The sequence below is a fragment of the Pleurodeles waltl genome, chromosome 4_2 (assembly GCF_031143425.1).
Source record: "Pleurodeles waltl isolate 20211129_DDA chromosome 4_2, aPleWal1.hap1.20221129, whole genome shotgun sequence".
Taxonomy (NCBI): Eukaryota; Metazoa; Chordata; class Amphibia; order Caudata; family Salamandridae; genus Pleurodeles; species Pleurodeles waltl.
Genome location: NC_090443.1, coordinates 341,538,118 through 341,555,110, shown reverse-complemented (window position 1 = coordinate 341,555,110; position 16,993 = coordinate 341,538,118). Strand labels below are relative to the sequence as shown.

Genomic DNA, 16,993 nt, shown 5'->3' with positions numbered 1-16,993 from the left:
CCTAATGGGCCGTAATGTCATTTAATGGATTCCTAGCTTTACAGCTTCCTTTTTAATAGAGATCTTTGTCCCTTTGTGGGGCTACTTTCCACAGATTTTTTTTTCAGGTGAGTTGTTCTTAATGGCATATTCGGATAGATTTACTCAGCTCCTGATCGAGGGTTTGATAGCCACATTGGGCTTCCAGTATTGCTGAGGAAAGGCATGTAGTCGATGAATTACCTTCTTTCCGATCTCCCTTCAAAACTCTCACTATGGTTTTGGTGGAGGGGGCCTTTTGAAGCCAGGATCTTTGTTGCAAGTTAAATAATGAGGTCTACTGTGCATAAAAAATAACTGGGAGATGTTTGCATGAGATTGATTGCCAGAAGTGAAAGGTCAGCTCAGGTAGTGGAGAAGCATATCTGTTATCATGTCACCCACCAGTAAAATTTACTGTTTAGATAAATTTAAAAGGATGAACAGAAGATCATGTAGTATGTGAAGAATGCATTTACTTTGTAGGCAGTAGGTGTAGTAACTTGCATGGGGGGGGGGGAAACGAGCAGATTAGAGCTCCAAATGACGGGTGTGATGTGGCATTGAGGCTAGTGATGGTCATCATGTCCTGTAAAATTAAAACAAAACTCCACCAATCATGACAGTGGCGGTACGTGACGGTACTGTAACCGTCACAGGAGAACACTGATGAAAGTACATCAGGCGCCGTTCTGCCATGATTCAGGATGAACATCGATAGTTGGGGTCAGGTGAAAATTAATACTGCACCTTTACACATCTTTTATCACCAGACAAAGCAGATACTTAGAATAATGCGTAATACTGTGTCTAAAATCAGTCAGCGGTTAACACCCTTGCTCAGGACTTCTACCAGGAGGCTTTGCCCTCATTGTGATTTTTGTTTAGTGGGACTAACTTTCTTTGAAATTGTAGGACAATTGGGTCGTTCAACTACATTGTTTCCTTCCACTTTAGCCACTTGCTCCCACTCACTCAGGATTAAGGCAACCGACAAACCCTACATTAAATAAATACCCCTTTCTTCTCTCTTTCGTTTCCCCAAGCTTCAAGGTGGATTCCTGTTAGTTTCCAAAGCTACCCTCCTTTTTGTCTAATGTGCTCGTGAGTATACAAGGTCACAGAGAAATTCCGTTTTAGCCACCTTCTGTGAAAGACCTGGGAGAGTCTTGGAAGCAACATCCCAGGAGAAGGACTCTACAACCTTATTTACCTGCAGAGTTCACGGCCCAGAAGGAAGGTGATCCATCAGCTTTTGCATGTTTCGAAACTTGGCAGGAACATGCAGGCTCATGCATACACAGAATGATGTTAACGCAAAATGACTAATTAAAAATTATTGATGAGTGTTTATGTGATCAGATTATGAATTTGTTAGAAAATGGTTAACGTAGAAAATGAATGTGCACGTTTGAAATTGTGACCTCGGAGATTGTCCACCAAGATTCACGAATGTGCTAATAAAATGAAGAGCATACAGGAAATATAGAAAAACGTATAAAAATAATGTAGTAATGTGCCATATTGAGAGATATAACCTATGTTTTGCATTGATGGTAGACCTTAACTTAGCTAATGTCTTGACCTAGTTTTGCCATGCCACACGCAGAAGCTTTATTTCTTCGCATTTAATGGAAAATGCTGACAAGCGGAAATAACCGTGAACAGCTCATAGTTTAAATAAAATTTGCTTAGCTGAAACCTCTGCGTGAACCAATGGACAGGAGATGATAGAACTAGAATTGTAGCGATTAAGAGTGTAAAGCGCACTTAGGCGGTCATTCTGACTCTGGCGGGCGGCGGTTGCCGCCCGCCAGGCGGGAACCGCCATTTGGCCGCTACGCGGTCAAATGACCGCTGCCGGCATTTCAACCTTCCCGCTGGGCCGGCGGGCGCTAACCATCTTAGCGCCCGCCGGCCCAGCGGGAAGGAGGCCTGCAACACAGAAGCCGGCTCCGAATGGAGCCGGCGGTGTTGCGGGCGTGCGACGGGTGCAGTTGCACCTGTCGCGCTTTTCACTGTCTGCTAAGCAGACAGTGAAAAGCTTCATGGGGCCCTGTTAGGGGGCCCCTGGACGCCCGTTCCCGCCAGCCTCTTCCTGGCGGTGAAAACCGCTAGAAACAGGCTGGCGGGAAGGGGGTCAGAATCCCCAGGGCAGCGCTGCTTGCAGCGATGCCCTGGCGGATTCGCCCAGCCGGGGGAAAAACGTCGGGAAACCGCCGGCTCCGGTTTTCTGACCGCGGCGGTCAAAATGGGCTTGGAAGCACCGCCAGCCTGTTGGCGGTGCTTCCGTCATTCGCAAGACCGCCAGGGTCAGAATGACCCCCCTAATGTACTTTCCCAGGACTTGAACAATGAAGGCACTGACTGGAGAAGAAGATGCAACATTTTCGATACCTGACGAGCCGGACGATGAAAACACCGTAAAGCAGACCAATCAACAACATGAGAACTGTGGAATATTAGAATTCATAGATCTTGAATAAAACAACTATTTGGTAGAGTCTTAACTGGTGATTAATTGACCAATTGGAAATTGGGGGATAGTCTGGGTAACCTCGATATTACAACGTGACAGAGAGACGACAGACAGACAGTTGGAGAGAGGTGTCAGATGCCAGACGCAGTTGCTAGATGTTGTTAAGGTGATTTGAGATTCTATCATTGGGCTCATACTTTTGTGAGTCTGATGTGATGCTGACCGACTGATGACCTGAAGACGAAGACTGACTCTGTTGCTGATCTATACTGAGGATAGGTAGATATGATAATGTGACTGAACATAACTTTGTGCCTTTTCTTTCTAGGTACCAACTGCGCTGTCTGACACGTTTTTCATAGTCAGATGTTTTTCCAAAATTCTTGTTCAAAATTGTTTGGCATGAAGTCCCATATCCTGATGCTAATCTGGACTAGACAAGGTTTCCCATATATGACGATTGACTGACTTAAAGACAAATGATTGATGGACAGTTTTGCTGAACTCTATGAACAGGGAAGACTTATTGCCTTTGATCTTGCTATTGATTTTTACTAATGCATTAGAGTATGTTTTGATGCAAGTTTTGGTTAGATTATGTTTTTGGTGCTTTATGATAACTAATATGGAATTCTTTTGATTTGATTTGAATTGTGTTGAATTAATCTTATGACTTAGTATTGTAACAAATAGGGAAATAAAAATCAGTAAAACGTTTAACAGGTTGTGGTTATTCATGACTGGAGGGTTATGGGCGTTTCATTCAATTGATTCATTGCCGATTGATGACTAATGTTTATTGAGCTATGTATTGATCATTAGAGTACCAGCCGTAGCCTAGCTAGGATACTCCATGTGAATCAAAAGGTTCATCGACCCATGCGCGTCCCCTTGTAAGTTTTCTTATTAAAGACCAGGTGCGCTAGCAATGACAAACACACAGGAATCACAGCTACTACTCACCTTCATGGTTTTATATTTTTCAGCTTCCTTGAGTTTAGACTGCAAAATAGATTCTGTCTCCTTCTTTAAGGGACACAGCCAGTCCCGAAGCTTTCCCTGTGGGGGGAAAAGCACACAAGAGCTTACTACAAACATTTACAGTAAGGTGTTCCAAGCAATAAAGGCATTAACAAGCAACCATTAAAGATGCAGCCATGCATATTCATATTCTAAAAACAAGCATTTGCAATGCAATAGGTCTCACATTGAGACACATGAGATATACCTGCCTCCTCCCCCTTCCCCCCCCAATGTTCCCGTGCCACCCTGACTGGTCAGTGTAACGTACCACACAAGGGATGTGAGGACACAAAACCACTACCCACCCTGACTGACCCAACTGATATTAAAAGTCCAGAACATGCAAAGTGACTGCTCGTGAAGGGGATGCTCCTGCAAGCCCTGTCTAGGGTGTCAGGCAGACAGTGAATGGACCTTTGACCTACCCTTCGTCTTATATGTACCATCCACAACCCTGGGCCAGCAATTCACTTTCCCTCCCTCCCTCCAACGTGGCATGACAAAGGGCACCACATCATGCTGCAATGCACTAGAGGAAATAATGGTACTTGAGGGCTCACCTAGGGACCCGATTGACTCCTCTCACCCCACCTGCTCAACTGTGTCTACCCACAACAAGCTAGACCTAATCCTAACAGAAATTCGGAAATCACAAGCTACCCTTGAACGGAAAATAAATGCTATGGCCCTTTATCTTGGTGTGCTTAGAAAAGACCAGCAGAACCTGCAAGAGAAGATCCAACAACATACCTCCGCCCTGCAGGACATCTCCCCCCGGCACCCCATAGGCCTGCAACACCACATCCCTGCCTGAGTGGCTACAATATTGGTCTCTGACTGACGTGATGAGCTCAACATCGCCACAACAGGGAATACTTCTTCTCCCCACCCACGGGCTTCATGCCCGTTTGGACTAACATAGTGCACTCAGTAGACCTCATAGGGTACCCCACATACACATCCTACCTGGGCAAAACTTAAGTCACTGGAGACCAACTCTGAGCAATTGATAGCGCTCCAAGGGGACAGGATGGAAGGGCAGTGGCAGACCACACTCAGAGAAGTTCTAGAGAGGGACTGTTGCCACGCCTCTGCTGCCTGTATTGGACAGAACACGTGGCCCATACTCATGCCAAGGCTGTGCAGGCCTCTTGGCCACAGTAGTTACATTTCACTCCCAAAAGACACCCATGGACACTGTAAAGGAACTTGGGGGTGTGACACACAACACATAAAGGAGGCATCAACTCAACTTTCTGCTCTTAGTACTCCAAACTTGAACGGAAGGGGAGCCTCTAGGACACATGAGACACACTACCTGCCACCTGAAGACATACACCTACCCCATATACTGAGTGAACGCCAGCCTACACTAGAGGGCCCAATCATGGAACAAGATATCAAGGAGATTATCAGAACCCTTCGAGAGGCTGCACACACAGACCTGATGGGATACCCCTTGAATACTATGTGACCTACAAGACATCCATTGCACTGTGCTTCCTATAACTGTTTTAGACGGCTAGGGAACTTGGTTACCTCCGCCCACTCTGCAGGAAGCCCTGGTGGTGCCAATTCCAAAACCAGGCTCCAAGTGTCTGTGAATGTGTCTATTGCAGGGCATGGTGTTCCTCTTGTTCGTCTAGAAGATTCTTAGCAAACATTTTGCAGCCCAGACCCCACCTATCCTTCCAGAGCTGATCCATTCCGATCAGGATGGAATCATCCCTGGCCGCAATAGCTCATTAAACAGATAATGTCTGTATGTGGTTATGCAACAGGCATCTTGATTGTGGCCCAATGCAGACTGTCTTTGCATTGACCTGGACAAGCATTTGACTCGCTAAACTGGGACTGCATGTTATGGGCCCTCCGGCTCTATGGTTTGGCCCCCAAATCCTTCGCCGGATCATTCTCGCTCATACCAATCCTACTGCCAGGGCAAGCTGCCATATATCAGAGGTCTATCCAATATTGTGAGGCACCTGAAAAGGTGCCCCGTGTCCCTATTATTATTTGTACAGGCAGTAGAACCACTGGAGACGCAACTTCCAGCTAGGGGAGGAAGACTGCATCACTATGCTCAGCAACCTCATCACATACATAACACTAATGACTTTCTAAGAGCTCCAGGACCTCCATGACTTGCACGAGGGAGCCTTCCTAACCTACGCTGTGCTCTGGACAAAACTACTGTGGGGGACGGGGAGTTTGGGGCCCAGAACCAGCCCAGGACTGCATTACACTGAAAAGGACATGGTTGGCGCCTAGTGACCTGGCTATATCAGGTTTTGTGCTGGCCCCCTTACAGCACTGGCGCACCTATGTTCCAGATGGGAGGTCGCCCTGGGGTAACTGTTCCATTATTTGGAGTGGCTAAAGACCCTATAGTACACCAACAAGGGTTTCTGAAATGCCAGTTTAAAATATATACAATTCTGCATCTTAAACAGGGCCTACCTTGGCCCCAGACATCTGCACCATACATACTCCTCGGTAGCAAATAAGGGTCCCCACTACAGGTCAGACTCAGCAGAAATTATGAATATGTTCTGGGTCTGCAGGAAGCTTCAGGCTTCAGGCTGTCAGACATTTCACAGGCCACCAGCCAGAAGCAACTTCAGATGGTGTGCCAGTGCCTGCTCAGTCAGTTATTTCATCCCAAAACAGAAAAGGACACAACTCACTTTACAGTCCTTTCATTACTCCTGGACAAACAGACAGTGGCACTGAAATGGGAATATTTCACTATATCTTCAAAACACCTTTATAAAAAGCCCATCAGCAACTGCCATGTCACGTCATCTGACTTCCCAGTGTGCTGGCTGTGATAATGAGGTTTATTTGATACGGAAAACACATGCAGAGATTGATTATCAAGCTGGGTAGGCAGATGATGTGACATGGCATTTGCGGATGGGCGTTTTTATTTATTTTATAAAAGTGGTATTTAGATATAGCAAACGTTATTGATGCGGCAGTAGACTGGATTTCTAAGCAAACTGAGTTTTATATTGGATGCACATTTGTGATCACACAATTTTTACATATTTTAGAAGGATTTGATCTCACAAGCAAATCAAATATCTAATGTACGACATCAGTGCACTAAAGATTGGCCCTGAAGAAGTAACTTGAACGTCATGAAACAGGAGTTGGCCATTTTCAAATGGATCAGCTGGTCAGCTATGTTTTAACTCAGATCAAGTCTGTTTTTGTCTCATCATTGTGAATGCTTGGGAGAAAGCACTACATAAATTCTGAGGTTTGCTTGTCTGAATAGTCGAACCTGAGTCACAATGGCACTCACATAATAATGAATTGAAAACTAGAACGTGTAGACGAATCGACCATGAATGGAAAGATGCAACGAATACAGTTCGGCTGCCAGGTTACTATACCACATTATGGATCAGGGAAGGGCATAGTTTACAGTAAAGGTAACATTTGTGCCCATATATTAATACTGTTCGAACTTGTATTTAGGGTTCATTGATGCAAAGCCTTTATTGTTAGGGTGAGCACGCACTAAGGAAATGCATTAAGCGCATACAGCACTACTGATAGTAGTTCCAGTATAAATGTTTGCAAAATTGAACAATATGAGGCTACGCATGATGCTCCCAGAATGCTCTCTGATCAGTTGCAAGAATTTGCTGAAGCTTGATAGCAATATTCAGGATTCTTTGATTTCAAAATCAAAACGTTCATTAAGAAAATGCAATGAGGGAAAAAAAAATTGCTAAGCTGCTGTGAAATTTTAGGTACCATTTCTTTGAAGCAACATTTAGTAGTGTGTTGGTGCGTGCTAGTATTTCTAAAATAAATATATATATACATACATAATGGAAAAAACAGTGTAACCAGTTTCAACATGATTATGGGGAACAAGAAAATAAACAAGCATTGTCAAAGTCATTAGGTTCAATATTGGTCATCAGTCTTTTGGTTTTGTTAACGGATATCTTGTTTTGACGTGGTTTTTGTAAAACTTTATTGTTGTGGTGCTGCCAGGCCCTCTCTATTATAAAAACATTGGCAACAACAGAAATATTTTTGGATCTCAAAAAGCACACATTGCCAAGGTAGCTCCTGGTATTGAACAAAACTACTTTGTGTGCTGACATGCTCCTTGTAAAAGAACACAAAGCTGTTACACAAAGTGAAGCTAGCTAAGAGACAGAATTATAATAAAAACAAAAGGCATTGATTAATTTCAGACCTAGTTAGGGGCCTAATTCTTAAAGGAAATCACAATTGTGCACCTATGGTATAAGTCTTTGCATTAGTGCAGATTTACAACTCACGAATTACCAAATATTTGGGCAGGAAATGGTTTTCCTAGAAAATATTTGTGAACTACATTTTAGCTCAAGGAAATATGTATTCCTAGAGTTGCTCATTTGAAAATCTGTTGAGCATTTACAAGTTCAGTTTCCCTCCAATTACTTTTTTACCCAACTGTCAGGAATAAATGTCCAAGCTTTCTCAGTATGGAATGCAATTAGAGAAGAGCTGTTAAAACCTCTAAAACAAACAAGTTCATAGGTTGGCACGGATTCAAAAGGGCATTCCAAAACTGGAACTATTGCTTACTGCTACCTACAGCCTCAGTATGTACATCTGTGGAAAGGTGGCAAAATACGGAATGTGCTTGTACTCAACCCCTACTATAGTATTAGCCCTGTCATAATCAGAGAGGCTATTATCAGAGCCCTTGCATAATAAGATTGCTGCTGTCGTTTGTCGGCACACTACATGGTACCAAAGGGACAAGTGGATTTTCTTACAGGACAAGTAGATTTATGAAGCAACCTGTCCCATGGAAAAGTAGACATTTTAATAAATTCCACACCCCTGCCTGGCACTTTTTGGACAATGTTTTTCCATGTTAGTATGAGTAGTAACTTGGGACTTTCAGTCTTGTACATGGATCAGTGAGAATAATGACAATAGTTTTTTGCTTATTATTTGCAGACTCAGCATAGGTGGTAAGTGTATTGTCTGTGTGGGAATACTGGCACATTTATTTTCAGGACATCAGGAAATCTTAAGAAATTTTCCAGGAAATCATTCAAGATGAACAACGAATAGAGTGGTTGTCTCTAGCTTGTGTTTTACATTAGACAGATAGCAAATTATGAGCATTACTGAGTGAAGTTTGTGCCTTTTGTGGAATTACAGTGAGTGCATAAAACGCTGAACTTCGCAGCACAGTCATATGCTATGAGTATGTCTGCATCTGACAGACTGATGTGAATAGGTCATATTTGGAAGCCATTAAAAATGAGGAAGAGGCCACTATGGGATACTGGATATTTTATGAAGCTAAATAGAGCTCAAGAATATTGGACGAGTCATCGACCTTAAGCAGGGTACTATGTGAGAAAAGCACAGGGGCAGATTATTTTTTTAGCCTTTTTTTTTTTAGGAGGATGTCTCCTTTCCTTTGTCCTGAAGGAGACCCTTATAGAAGACTAAACCACACACACTAAAATGGGTTGAAACATCAATGGAATATACATGTGGCCTGCACTGTAGAACTGGATGGAGAAATAAGAGAGAGGATTTGTTTTGTCTAATTTCGTCAGGAACACTTTCACACGACACAAGCACGTTTTGTTTCAGAACAGCACGGAGCACCTTGCTGATGCTGAATTTTTTATGACATAATATGAAATTGCCTCAACAGTAATATACATTTTGTTTTTTTGTCCTTAAACGTGTGTTTCTTGTAACATTTTTCATCGAATGTTTATGGAGAAGGATTGGCTATCCTCCCAGGAACTGAGAAAAGGTTGATGAAGAAATTGCAAGAGAACCATAAATGTGTTGTGCTGCGAAAAGCCCAGGTTATGATGAATACATGGTTACCCTATATAGTATTGTGTGGAGGGATAGAAGAGGCAGATTACTTTACAGTAAGCCACTGTTTTGTTTTACTGGACCCAATCCCCTGAAGCGCTGGACGGAGTTGTGCTGCCACAATACAGCATGCTATATCTGGGAATCTCAGGCCATCCCCTGACAGTTTCTTGAAGAAGGCTGATCTTGCGGTCTAAGTGCTCTGATCCTCCATATGAACAAAAGGCAAAAAAACTAGATGTCTATGTACATTTTTGAGAAATCTTAGTGAATGGGTTTGGTCACATGCCTGACGTACCAGCACACAGCCTGCCTGAAACGCGAAGACCAGTGTCGGCCAGAAATTGAGCATTCTAGCCATCAGGATTCTGATGAAGATTTTTGTGTAGTTGCTAAAGACTATACGGCGCTATGAACCACATGATTTTATGGTCCTTGTCAGGTGTTAGGAGGACCATGATGGCCAACTCCATGTGTCTATGTGCCTTTCGACTGCACTTGAATGATTGTACATTTTTGCTAAGGTACCAGCCAAGGCAGTATCACTGAAAAGCTGTCAGAGCCTGGGGCTTTGCTGTGAGCCATTCCTGAATCGCTAACTTGACCAACACTGGGAGGATTGGATGATCCAGCTCATCTGTGTCACTTCATCAAAACAGTGAAGCAACACTTTGACAACTGAGTTTCTTATATTAATATCCTTGAATACCACTTTGCTAAGAATCCATGTGCCAGGGTTTCAAGGTTTAGGAACCAAGAGTTACTGTGATTGGAGAGTGATGAGATTGTATAAGATTCATTGACAGCCCAGTACTGTGTCAAATGTCTGTTTACCAGAAACAAGCCAATCCTGGAGTATACCGCTGACTCTGGAATAAGACAAGCAGTCCATCCACCTAGTGTGTAAGGATTGCTAAATATTTATCAGTCCTGAGGCTTCAAGCACGTGTATCAATTCCTTCAGCCCACTGGTAGTCCACAACCTAGAGGATGAACAGTCAACAGACTTTTCTCTCTTGCTTCAGTTGCTTGTTTTCTGACACAAATCTTATAAGGGGTTTGTGCCTATTGTCTTGTTCTGCTTGTCTGTCCCCTCTCCAAAACCTCTATGAAGTTGGTGTCTGTCTGCCCTGACTCATTGATGCTATAAGGGTTCGGTACCTGCCTTCTATTTCAGACTTCCTGGTCCTTGTTGTACACCCTTTATGAGATTGGTTCCACTCTGTCACTGTGGCTGCATGTTTCCTGTTGTAGTCCCTGAATAGGGTTTGCACTTTCTTTGTCCCTCCTACTGTTTCCATCACAGACCCAGTATGGTGCTGGTACTTGCACTCTTCTTTTGACCGCCTGGTCTCTGTCCCAGACAGTAAAAGATGCCACTGCCAGATTTTTTATTCTGGCTGCCTGTTCTCCGCCATTGACGGTGTAGTGGACAGGCACCTTGGAGGACAGTAGATTTGAGTGGAGTGCAGTAGACTGGAGTGAAGTAGAGTGGAATACATTGGGCTAGATTGTGTGGAATCGGGCAGACTGGAGTGGATTGTGTAGATAGGATCGTAGTGGAGTGGACAGCGGTAGTTTGGAGCAGATAAGAGTGGAAAGGAGTTGGATACATTGCAGTGGAGTTTGGAGTGAGGTAAATTGGAGTGGGGCAGAATGGAGTGGGGTAGACTGTGGTAGAGTGGAGCAGGATAGATTGGGGTGGAATGTGATTGGAGTTGAGTAGATTGGAGTGAAAAAGACTGGGGTAGACTGGCGTGGGGGCGACTGAGGTAGATTGGGGTGGGGTAGACTGGTGTGAATTGGGGCAAGTGCCTGAATGGTGGGGCCTAGAGCGTCTTAAGAGTGAAGTATTATAGTGATGTGGCGTAAAGTGGAAGGGCATACAGTGAAGCAGAATGTTCTAGAGTGGAGTGGCGCAATGTGGAGTATGCATGGTAGCGCACTGCCATTACAGACATATTTTCAATTTAAATTACTATTACATTTGCACAGAAATACAGTTTACCGTGCACAAATTATAGTGTGGAAATGCTATAACCTGGTGCACTGATGTGTTTTGACAGTCAAAATAAAAAGATTGTATTGCCGTTTTGTTTTTTTCACCTTCTGGCAGCAAACTGAGTGTGAGAGCACAGCGGGCCAGTCGTCCCTGCTGCCAATGATTGGGAGCAGTGGGGAATTGGCCACTTAAGTTTGAAGTGTGCATGCTGGTTTGGCCAGCTACCTTGCTACAGCCAAAGAGACATGTGCAATTCAGGTCACTCCAATTCGGCTGTCTTAGCAGGGTTGGAGAGTAGACACAGGCCTACAGTGTGTTTTGAAGCATGTGAAGCTGGCCTGCTCAAGCCCATCAAGACGCTTTACTCATGCAGCTTAACAGCATGAGACCAGCATCTTGATTGGATAAGGGATTTGGCTGTGGACTTTGCGCTCGGAGGACGTGCTGCAGAACATCGAGCAACAGTGTAAGCTAAGTCAGTGGTTCCCAACCTTTTGATTTCTGTGGACCCCCACTTTAATATTAATGGAACCCAGGGACCCCCACTGAATCACCAGGAGAATCCAGGGACCCCCGCCCGCCTGAGTCATTACTGGAAGCTGGGGACCTAATTTGTCAATATTGTTTCATTTTCTAGGCTCTCGCGGACCCCCAGGGGTCCCCAGACCACAGGTTGGGAACCACTGAGGTAAGTGATTTTGTTAATGCTTATATTAATGTGCATATTATTGTGTGTAGATTTGTTTGCCCCTATGTGATTTGCCAACAACTGCCACTGTATAAAAGTAGTGTTGAGCATAAGGTAAAACGTTCATAACAGGACAAAGGTATAGCAATTTGACTGACACTGTATAACCAAATAATTTGATTGGCAACGTATAATAAATCATTACAATTACTGCAGTGCAAATGAAACAGAGAAACAATTCCAAATAACAAAATGAGTAATCAAACAATGACTTACGAGCGGCTGATTCTAGAGTGGGCTAGGGGAGATAGGGGTCAGGAGCATCACAGGTTGACCACCTCGGGCACATTACACATACATACAGGACAGACCCGCCCACACAGTGACCTCGCCGAAGCATCGCCCAATCACCCCCGCTGAAATCTAAACCACCTGATTCCCTGCTCTCCACAGCCAACTTCGTCGCCTCAAGCAGGCACTGTCGGATGTGCCTCATCACCACTCAGACGTTACAGTTCATTTTTGTTGTATGCTAGAAAGAATAACATGCTACAGCCTCTCTCATGGGTACCCAGGATTGCCACATAAATCATCTCCCTTTGAAGCCAGAGAAAGACAAGTAAACACCATGTAAACAATGGGCGACATGCATTCCCAGGGAAGCTTTCAGAATGCCCACAAGACGTTATTAGCAACCCATACAGCTGCGCTGTTGAGTAGGCTTCGACCGAAAAACAACATTCCAAAAGGGTCTGCGAGAGGGGGCAGGCACTCTGAAGAAGACACACAGGGACAGACCAAATCAAATGGCCGATCCCAAAGCCCTGCAGGGTCTGCGACAAATCAGACAGCCAGAGAGAGACCGAAAGACAGGGAGAACGAGCAAGTGCCAGCTTCCTACATGAACCTAACTGAGAACAGGAGTAAAGGTGCCGACTGGCAAAGCCATATTGAGCAACCCCAGGCAGTCAGAGGCCGCAACAGGTGGAACTATGGGACAAGGTTCCAATCCCGGCGTCGCCTCAAAACCGCGGGAAATTCACAATCTCCAGTTGGATAAAAACGTATCTGAGCTTGTGTGATGTAACTGGAGCTCGTGCAAACCCCAACAATAAATACCCTTGGGACGAGTTCGCGCTATGTCAAATTGCAAAAATTGCAGAAAAAAACAAACCCGATTGGTTTCGTTTGTATTGTACGTATTATCACCCTGCTTTGTGGCTGCCCCCTCCAACGTGGGGCTCGGAGTGTGCAAACACCGTAGCTCCCACACACATACCTTGTACTCCTCGGCAGCCTCGTCTATGGGACTCGTTGAATGAGTTTTATGATCCTTCGACTCTCGGCACACCAGGCATATCATTTTCTGATCCTTCTCACAGAACAGCCTCAGTGTCTCCTCGTGTTTCTCGCACAAGTTCTCGCCCCGGGGCTTTACGGGGGATCGGTGAAGCTGTTTTGCAATTTCCACCACGTTTGCGAGTTGTCGGTTGGGCCGGATGTTTCTTCGAAAAGATACTGCTCTGCACTCAGGACAGGGAAAGTTTTTCTCTCTTCGCTCCCAACACTTTGTGATGCAGGACCGGCAGAAATTGTGTCCACATTCAATAATCACGGGGCTATCGAAATATTCCAAACAGATCGAGCACGTGGCCTCCTCCTGGAGATTCCCCAAAGGAGCCGGAGCAGGAGCCGCAGCCATGATCACGGAAGTGGAGCGCGTATACACTGAGTTTCGTTTTCTCTTTTGTGAAGTGGGCGTGTCTGCTTGCCCCCCCCCCCCCCTCCCCCCCCCCCCCCCTTCCCCCATCCCATCCCCCTCCAGTGCGCCAGGGCTTAGGGTTTCGGAACTGGGGAAGAGACTCGTAGGCGTGGGCACTTTTGCTAGTGCCACAGACTAGTATGGGATCTTGTGAGCCTGAGAGCACTGGGGGCGGTGTCAGAAACGTGATGGGACAACATATTCAGTAGCTATTATGTTGGGCCTTCACGTTCAGGCAACTGCAATAAAGTAACACATTTCAAAGGAAAATAATGACAAGGTAAATTGGAAGGTGCGAATGCGCTCCTTTGAGTTATGAAACCTCCGTTGGTTAATGCGATTACCTCAGATGCGTATGTCTGTAACTAGACAGCCAAAGAATCAGTCCTGGTTGGTATAGTATGAAATAGTGAGTTGCAATATGCTACTGAAGGTTACTGTTAAATTACTACTTCTACAGTGCAAAATCTACCATTTTATAGCATTGTCGAGCTTGCCATCAGCCAGGTGTATGACTTTTCACACACAACTTTTAATTGTATTATCCATTTTCTGACAATTCAAGCCGAATGATGCCAAACAATATAGACTTTTATGATGAAGGTAGAGATAGACCGAAGTGAGATAAAGTTCACATTTCCAAGGGCCCCTTGGAAGCTGGGGGCCTTGGGCCAAACTAGTGGAATTGTTCATTTTATTAAAGAAAATTGAGAAATATTTAAAGAATCTTTGAAACAGATAGTGACTGTTTTGTAAAAATACACAGCTCGTATCCTGCGTAAGATCTGTGGTACTAACTGGTGTGTGGGAGAGCCACCATCTTAGAGTGAATTGTCACATTACTTCTATTTTGAGGAGTCTGCATCGGCTACCTGTATCTTCTCAAACAGATGCTATAGTTTTTTGCGGTGGTCTTGAAGTCTATTCATAAACACAGAGGGCTGCACTAGCAACATATATTTTACTTGCACTAACGTTCGATGGATCTCCAGACAAGAACTGAGAAACTATTGGCTATCTCTCTTATACAGGAGCTAAATATTGCAAATGACAGGCGTGCATCTTTGGAACATCTTTCCCATTGACATCAAGCAGTAGCACAGCTTGAGATTTATTCAGCAGGCACCTAGGTACCATTTGATTTAGGTTCTTTACAAATCTACTAAACTTAAATTAACTGTTTTTGAGACCACTGTCCATTTTCCTACTGACATTCCAGAGGCTCCGAAGCGTCCTGGAACACTCTATATGCCAAAATGACCCCTCCTCCACTGTTAAGGCTTCTTTAAGTCTGGCCTATAGACTGCTTTAGGTGTCTCACCATCTTCACATTTTAACAAGAATCATAATAAAATTCATATATCCTTACAGACAGAAGTTACATTCTGGTTTGGTCACCAAATGTACAGCATCCATTTTAGGACATTCTCATTCCTCACTCCTCATCCCTACTTCTCATCCCTGCTTCTCATCCATCATCCCTACTTCTCATACACATCCCCACTTGTCAGCCATCATCCCTACTTCTCATCCATTATACATCATCCCTACTTCTCATCCGTCATCCCTACTTCTCATCCATCATACATCATCCCTGCTTCTCATCCCTACTGCCCATCCATCATACATCATCCCTACTTCTCTTCCATCATCTCTACTTCTCATCCATCATCCCTACTTATCATCTGTCATCCTTACTTCTCATCTATCATACATCATCCCTACTTCTCATCCATCATCCATCATCCTTACTTCACATCCATCATCCCTACTTCTCATCCATCATACCTCATACCTACCTCTCATCCATCATCCCTGCTTCTCTTTCATCATCCCTACTTCTCATCCCTACTTTTCATCCATCGTCCCTACTTCTCATCCATCATGCATCATTCCTATGTCTCATCCATCATCCTTACTTCTCTTCCATCACCCCTACTTTTCATCTGTCATCCCTACTTCTCATCTGTCATACATCATCCCTACTTCTCATCCATCATCCGTACTTCTCATCCATCATACATCATCCTTACTTCACATCCATCGTCCCTACTTCTCATCCATCATACACTATTCCTACTTCTCATCCATCATCCCTGCTTCTCTTTCATCATCCCTACTTCTCATCCCTACTTTTCATCCATCATCCCTACTTCTCATGCATCATCCCTACGTCTCATCCATCATCCTTACTTCTCCCCCATCATCACTACTTCTCATCCCTCATCCCTGCTTCTCATCTATACTTCTTTTCCATCATCCATACTTCTCTTCCATCATTCCTACTTCTCATCCCTCATCCCTGCTTCTCGTCCATCTTCCATCATTCCTACTTCTCATGCCTCGACCATCATTCCAACTCCTCATCCATCATCCCTACTCCTCATACCTTATCCCTCAGTCATAACAACACATTTTCAGTTTTGTGAAACACACCTTCACACTGATTGGCTGGCAACAGCCAATCAGAGTTATGAGAGAGGCCAGCATTGTATTTCACTGAAAAACAGCCTTCTCATTGCATGCCCCACCCTCATGTATCTCCACCTAACCTTGCTCTTCTCACCCTCTGCATCCTAATGCCTCACTCTTGTTTCTTCACCTTACCTTCCTCTTTTTCCATGTTACCCATCGTTTGCTATCTCATCCTCCTGTCTCCCTCCCTGCAGTGGCATCCTCTTTCTCTTCTCCACCTCACCCTAATGTCTTTCTCCCATCACCCTTCTGTTTTTCTGCCTCAGTCTCCCTGCTCTTTACCTTACTATCCTCTCATTATACTTCCACTTCCACTTTATTTTTCTGACTCCACTTCATTCTTCTCTGTTGCTCACCCTTCTTCCTCTACTATGCCTTTCTCTCATTCTCGCCTTCATTTGCCTGATGCATCTCTTTACTTCTCAAGCCTTAATCTCTTTCCTCAGTATCCTTAGTCTCTTTGCCTGATCCTCCTGTCTCCCTCACATATTCCTACCTATCTCCCATCCCTGCCTCTGCTTCAACACCCCGTCTTTGAAATACCACCTCCTCTCTCCATCTCAACCTTGACTCTCTCCACCTCACCATCTTCTGTCAGCCTTACCTTCACTGTTGCTGCCTACGGGGTAATACGTTTGAATATGTAAAGGAAGCTTGAACTGTTTCGGCCCAAGCAGTTTG

General features: G+C 44.4%; 1 protein-coding gene across 1 annotated transcript in view; it reads right to left on the bottom strand.

The window, feature by feature from the left end:
• LOC138292677 (E3 ubiquitin-protein ligase TRIM39-like) overlaps positions 1–13,823 on the bottom strand; it is a 47,544-nt gene extending 33,721 nt beyond the window's left edge. The window contains exons 1-2 of the mRNA XM_069231393.1: positions 13,355–13,823; positions 3,461–3,556 (exon numbers count right to left, since the gene is read on the bottom strand). Of these exons, the coding sequence (XP_069087494.1) occupies positions 3,461–3,556; positions 13,355–13,777 (519 nt within the window). The 5' untranslated portion in view covers positions 13,778–13,823. The remainder of the gene's footprint in view (positions 1–3,460; positions 3,557–13,354) is intronic.
• Positions 13,824–16,993: the final 3,170 nt, after the last annotated feature.